This window comes from Engraulis encrasicolus, chromosome 3, assembly GCF_034702125.1.
Source record: "Engraulis encrasicolus isolate BLACKSEA-1 chromosome 3, IST_EnEncr_1.0, whole genome shotgun sequence".
Taxonomy (NCBI): domain Eukaryota; kingdom Metazoa; phylum Chordata; class Actinopteri; order Clupeiformes; family Engraulidae; genus Engraulis; species Engraulis encrasicolus.
This window is the reverse complement of record NC_085859.1, coordinates 33,347,661-33,354,376: the sequence shown is the minus strand read 5'-3', so window position 1 is coordinate 33,354,376 and position 6,716 is coordinate 33,347,661. Positions and strand designations below refer to the sequence as shown.

At 43.2% G+C, this 6,716-nt stretch overlaps 1 protein-coding gene across 4 annotated transcripts in view; it reads right to left on the bottom strand.

Annotated features, from left to right (window-relative positions):
• Nucleotides 1–4,012, bottom strand: part of arid3c (AT rich interactive domain 3C (BRIGHT-like)) — a 100,014-nt gene extending 96,002 nt beyond the window's left edge. For 3 of the 4 annotated variants that reach the window (XM_063195243.1, XM_063195244.1, XM_063195245.1), the window contains exons 1-2: nt 3,759–4,012; nt 2,390–3,061 (exon numbers count right to left, since the gene is read on the bottom strand). In XM_063195243.1, the coding sequence (XP_063051313.1) occupies nt 2,390–3,061; nt 3,759–3,797 (711 nt within the window). In that variant the 5' untranslated portion in view covers nt 3,798–4,012. Of the gene's footprint in view, nt 1–2,389; nt 3,062–3,463; nt 3,613–3,758 lie in introns of those variants that run through there. The other variant, XM_063195246.1, reaches the window with a different exon arrangement.
• Between the last annotated feature and the right edge of the window lie 2,704 nt (nt 4,013–6,716).

Below are 6,716 nucleotides of genomic sequence, written 5' to 3'. Positions count from 1 at the left end.
CACACAGCCAGAGAGAGAGAGAGAGGCAGAGAGGGAGATCCCAGCATTTTTGGGTGTGAGCCAGACTGACATGCCAACAGGTCTAGTTTCCTGCATTTCCTGCACTCCTGCCAAACTCTACGCAACATCGTGTGTTTTTTTCTTTCCCCTCTCTACTCACAGTTTCTTCAACAACACACACACACACACACACACACACACACACACACACACACACACACACACACACACACACACACACACACACACACACACACACACACACACAAGCTCTTCTCTCCCACTCCCTCTCCTCTATGCGCATGATCTCTTTCTCTCACTCCCTATTTATGTCTCTCTCTCTCTCCCTTTCCCCCACTTTCCAATGTGTAAACATCCATAGAAGTTTGTTGCCATTTTAATGAACACAATATTGGACTGTTTTTTTTTCTTTTTTTCCACCACAAAAAGGGCATACCAAAAGTGCTTGTGCTTCAGTGTTTATGTGTGGACTGAAAGCTGAAACGGATCACCACGTTGGTGCATATACTACAGAAAACTGCTACCAAAATCCAGATGAACCATCCACACAGGACAACAAGCAAAAACAAATGAACAAATTGCACAGTAGAAAACCTCACCAAAAACTTGTCAAAAAAAGTCACCAGCTTCAAACTGCATGACTTGAAGATTTGTAGTCATATTGTGATATTTGAACTGCCCTTAATGCCTGCATTCGACTTGAAAAGCAATGGCCAGTCCTCTTAGTTACCCCGGTCATCCTCATAGCCACATCTTGTTCTTATTTTAGAGGAGGCATTTATTGCCCTTAAATGTGGTTTTCTTTTGCAACTCTGAAAACATGCCGTATACTGGCTCCAGTCTGTCTGCCAAACTGGGACCAGCATCCTTTCATTGTGTGTGTGGAGGGCCACTGACTCCATTTGCGAGAATGTTCAAGGGAATCATTGGACATTTTTAAAAGCACAGCAACAACACCACACCAATGATAATGTATGATTAATAACAACAGAGGTAATGGCATTACTCAAAGATGGACACAGCAGGAATAAGAGCTTTGATTTTGTTCTAAATAAAGTGACATGGGGTGCTTCATTATGTGTACAAAATGATGTGCTGTTACAACATGCAACATTTTCACACTTATGCTACTTGATATTCCACTCTACTATCCACAGCAATCCAAGACAGTGATTAAGAAAAACATGGGTTAAAATCATTCACTACTTTATGTTAAATATTACCTCATCACACACAAGCAAATGTCCACCCAAGGATATAAGGAAAACAGACACACATTGTTGATTTCTGTTTACTGATTTTACCGAATGGTTGTGCTATAGGCTACTCTGAAGCGTTCAGAGAGAAGATTCATTTCTTTTTTTTTCCATGTGCAGGGCACTCAATCAAGGTTATTAGCCTAATTTGGCCGGCGTTTCTCTGCCTAACGTTACATTAAAGTGGGGACTAATGCAGTCCCAGAAGTGCAGATCGCATTCGGCAATGTCTGTAAGTGATAGATCATAAATAAGAAATGAAGCCTGTGAGCGCTCAAGCTCCCTTTTCTATAGGACTCAGCTGATGCAATGGCTAGCTTACTGTCATGGAATGTGCACTCACTGCACACACTAAACAGTATGGACAACAAAAAGTATTACATTGCATTCAGAGTATCTTTGTATTAGTGGGACTGAATGCTGAATTGGGGCCACACTTGGCATGCATGTTAACTCACCAATCAACTGATTTAAGCTTTGTGCAGTTATTCAGGCGACATAAACAAGTAGGCCTACATAGGTCATATATAGCACCAATAGGCCCAGATATAATAAATGACCCTTAATTACAGCAAACATGAACTCTTTCCATACTAATTTCATAAGTGCTAAAGAAAAAATGTGGCCATTGAGTATTTCTTTAATTGATGAATGTCAACATACTACAATTCCAAGAGTAGTATGGCTTACTGTGCAGAGCAAAAGCAAAGAGGAACTACATGTAGCCTACATTATATAGGCTAATTGGTTAAGGGTTGGTTCTCTCTGATAAGCTTCGTGTAATGCTACATACAATTTTTACATACAGTACAGTCTCACGTTTGTTTTAACTGTCTTCCCTATGACTCACCATACAGTAGACAACTAACATGCTTTAACTTTTAAAAAGTCCCACGCAATAATAAGTGTATGTCATAACAAGACCTGGAAGTCTTTCAATATAGGATGGCATGTTTGGGTGACAGTGCACAGGCGGATTGTGAATACACTTGAATAAGAAACAGGGATCATGAAACTTTTGGGGTAACAAAAGTTTAACGGTGACTACGCGATGCAACACTGCAAGCCTGATTTCGGGAGAGGGTGATTTTCAATAAAGCCAAGTGCCTTACCTGCTTGAACTGTTCTTCATAAGTCCACTCGTGGTGCTGCGATTGTACATGAGCCATTCCACCGGGAGAATCGGCTTGCCTGGCGGCCGAGAATGACGGCTGAACTCTGGCGCCGGAGTGCTTTGGGGACTGTCCGGCATTCGAATGCATGCTGTGGCGAGGGAGATAGTGAGGCATGGGTCTCTCGATATCATCGTCCACGAATCCCTCGTTATCAAGATCATCATCTTCTTCCAGATCTCGGTCTTCGTCCTCCATGCCACGGTCTCCCTCCATTTCGTCTTCAACGTCGGAATCATCTGGTCTCTCGGAGAGCCTGAGCGCGTCAGCGTGTGCAGATTGCCGGTCACTGGAGCTCGCCCCGGGAGATGGGATTGTTGCGCCGGCACCGAAAGCGCCCCTCATCGCTGCCTGGTAGTGGCGGAACGCCAGCGCTTGCTGCTGAATTTGAGAGTCCATGATAGAGCGAATGTCTTTGTCCTTTTCTGCTTGGCGAAGCTTCTCTTCCAGAGCCAAACGGGCAGCCTGCTGCCGCTGAAGATTCTCCATGACCGCCTCTAGCTTCATCCCGCCGCCGCTCGGATGGTTTGACTGAGACCCGGGGAAGTGGCTGTGACTGGTGGAGGATGGTACCAGAAGAGGATGATTGCTTGCCGAAGTGAACACGGCTTGCTGTTAGGAAACAAAATGACACAATGATTAGCCTAGACCCCTACGAAATTATCTCAGATGTGCACCTTTAACCGAGGCTATTAAGTTGCGCGATAATGGAATAAAAGAGCCTATACGCACGGGTGTCACAGGCGCAACTTTGCGTTCACCAACTCGTCCGAAGAAAAATACTTCAGTTAGATGAGCATGCCACTTGCTATTTACCTGCCATGTAACATACTTCAAAATGTACAGCAATTGACCCCTATATCTCTATTATGCAACATCGATTAGGTTACTATGAATGTGACGGACCTCGTGCGCTACTTCTCACTCGGTGGCTTGTTACTTTTGATACGAGTTCATCACGCAATTAAAATGTCCAAAAGACACCAAATGTCACTTCCCAACACAGAAGCATACCCGATTTAACTCACGCGTGCACCTCTCCACCGAACTGGCTAGTTTTGTGTTGTCTGTGCGCTTGATAACCGACTATCAAAGCGCTCCAGAGTTCTCCATAGTTATCCACATCGCGCCGTAGCCTACTATGCTTGATCAGGTGCTACAAAGCACACCTCCACGTATCAAAACATGCACAGTTTGCTGAATCAGTAGGCATATTGCCGTAGTTTCATGAAGAATTCTCACAATGACTCGATCGAAACATTCCAATAAAGTTATGAGCGCAATGAGAAATGGGAAATCAGATGCTTACCACAGCAGATTTAGTTGCTATGCTGGTGTTGTCAACCATGCTTGTCCTGTCAAGATATAGAGCAACTGTTCAAAAGTATCCTTTCCCAGAAAAAAAGTCAATTGTGGATGTAGTCCTGTGTCAACATCGAGATAGTCGTGTCGATTGTGAAGAAATAATTCGTTTAAAAAAAATGAAACGCTGGCCAGCCCTCCAGCCCCGAAGGTTTTGGCAACAAGTGGCAACTGTAGTCAGAATGACCTCTTCAGGCTGGAGATCAGCCCTTCTGCTCCCATTTGCTAACAACACGTCAATAGAGTGATAAATATGGAGGGCAGGGTCTACTGACAACCAAGGAAATACAGTTTAACAGCCGGATTGGGAGATTTCATATCGACTTGCGTACAGTTCAATGCTAATCAGGGGCGCGCTTTAATTTGCAATTGGCTGCATTAATTAATTGTCACTGTCTATCAAGACAATTGAGTTTCATTCGGCGGAATGGCAATCATGTAGGCAAACATCAAGACGAACACAACACGAACGCTGTGGACATGAACTGGTCAATGTTTATTGTAATTGAAAATGTCACAGAATTTAAAAAAAAAAAAAAAAGACTTTTCAAATAGAAATAAATTGTGTTAAGTGTAAAAGGGGGCGGTGGTGAGATGACGTAGGCCTGCTTCGATTTACAGAACATGAAATGGCGGTAAGTGGAGTAGGCCTAGTGAAAATGTAGAATTCTGTGACGTGTGACATATCAAAACAACTACACATTACCAAAGCTTTTGCCATTTGAAATGGATGACTAGGCTACCACGAAGGAACTGGTAGGCCTATCACTTCAAAGGTTTAGGCTAATACATGCCGCCCACCGTGTTGCTCAAACTATTGCCTTGGTTGTTTCCGTGCACTGCTCCTAGGCCTCATATTCAAATGCAAGGACACAGATAACAATTTAGTTTGACGTTCGCCATTTAAAAAGTTTGAATAGGCCTACCAATCTTGGTATTTCCTTAGGTCATGTCTGACCCAGGTCAGTTTGCCCTTTGGTTATAGGCTATTGCTGTAGCCTACTGACAAGCCCTACATGTTTGTAGTTAGTTGGCCAGCCTGTGGTGAAATCATCAGGCTCCTTCTCTACCATTTTGTTAATGTCACTATCATTAACATGCCTTATGCACGTCACTCACCGGCAATAAATGTTAAAAGCTGAATTAACATAGTTGTGCACTGTCATATCTCCATTAATAGTTATGCTAAATTAAATTGTTTGGTCATGTTTAGGCTACTGTAGGCTAATTCACCCTGTTGTGATAATTTCACTACAGAGTTTGAATAATGTCTTCATCTAATGTAGACTAATGAGTGCAACATCAGTTAGGCTATTTAAAAGAAAGACGACAGAAAAACTCCAGCGTAACATGTAGGCTAATAATGATTCCATTAACTCAAGAAATTCATTCATTAACTTGCACTTTAGGCCTACATCTTACTAGCTTGCACTTCTAAATGACTACTTATTCCAAACATGATAAGATAAATTTCTAGTCCATTTAATAATAGTAAATATACTAACCAAATTGTAGCAGGAGGGAGGTTGTGAGAATTGAGAAGTGAGCTTTTAGTGTGTGTAGGCGGTCTACACTGAATATTTGCAGTCAGCCTAACCATCTCTCTCTCTCTCTCTCTCTCTCTCTCTCTCTCTCTCTCTCTCTCTCTCTCTCTCTCTCTCTCTCTCTCTCTCTCTCTCTCTCTCTCTCTCTCTCTGCTCCTCTTCCTCAGTCATTCCCTGAGGCCCCCTTATTGTGTTTCTCTGGGCTAATGTTGTTTTGCCTTCCACAGGTCTGGGCTACTATCCGCCAAAGGTACCCAACCTATCTGTTAGCCATGGAACAGCAACAGTGTTTATTTATACACTAATGTCATGTCTTGTTGTTGTTGTTGTTGTTGTACAGCAGGTCTTTTTCCTCTTCTTCCTCTAGTTGTTATTTTTGTGACTTACTAGTTGTCCTAGTTGTTTTCATTTTTTAATTCAGTGTCGTAGAGCTTTCAGTTAGGATACTTTTAATGTTGTTTAATTAAGCATCACAAAACAGTCTCTAAAGCAGGGGTATTCAATTAAATGTCAACGAGGGCCAGTTTTTCAAATTCCTCCCAGTAAAGGGGCCGAACTATACGTATGTATTATGGTTGCCGACTGTCAATGAAAAAAATATGGGAGATTTCATTCAAGTGGAGGGTGTGGGGGTCCTCCCCCAGAACGTTTTGCATTTCTTAGATGTTATTTCCTGCATTTTAACGTCCCGTTTTAGCACGATAACGGAACCCATTTTATCTCTAAATTCCGAAAACTATTCTGTACTTCAAGGGGCTTGTGGGGGGCCAGAACCTTACTGTCCAAGGGCCGCATCTGGCCCCAGGGCCGCCATTTGAATAGCCCTGTTCTAAAGTGTGTGTGTGTGTGTGTGTGTGTGTGTGTGTGTGTGTGTGTGTGTGTGTGTGTGTGTGTGTGTGTGTGTGTGTGTGTGTGTGTGTGTGTAAGCGCACGTGCGTGCGTGCGTGCGTGCGTATGTGTTTGCACGTACCCCCAAATCTATAGGGATGTATGCTGTTGTGCATTTCATGAACACTCAGCCATCACATCAGGTTGAAGCGCATGGTGCATGGGGATCAACCCGGCATTGGGGCGTGCTCAGCTGCTGACAGACTGGGACTTGTCAGGTAGGGTATGGGAACAAAGCCATCTCAGTAAATTGTTACTGATGGGTGGCAGTGGCGTGGAGCGTCAGTCAGTCACTAATGTGGTCAGAGAAGATCTAAATTAGAATTAAAGTATCTTTGATGTGGCGTCTCAGTTGTCTCCATGCGGCTTCATACTACGGCATAATCCCTCTGATGACCTCTGTTATTATTCTGATGATCATGATAAAAAGGACCCATTAACACCTGACCTCAATAGCTTCTGAAAGACAGAGG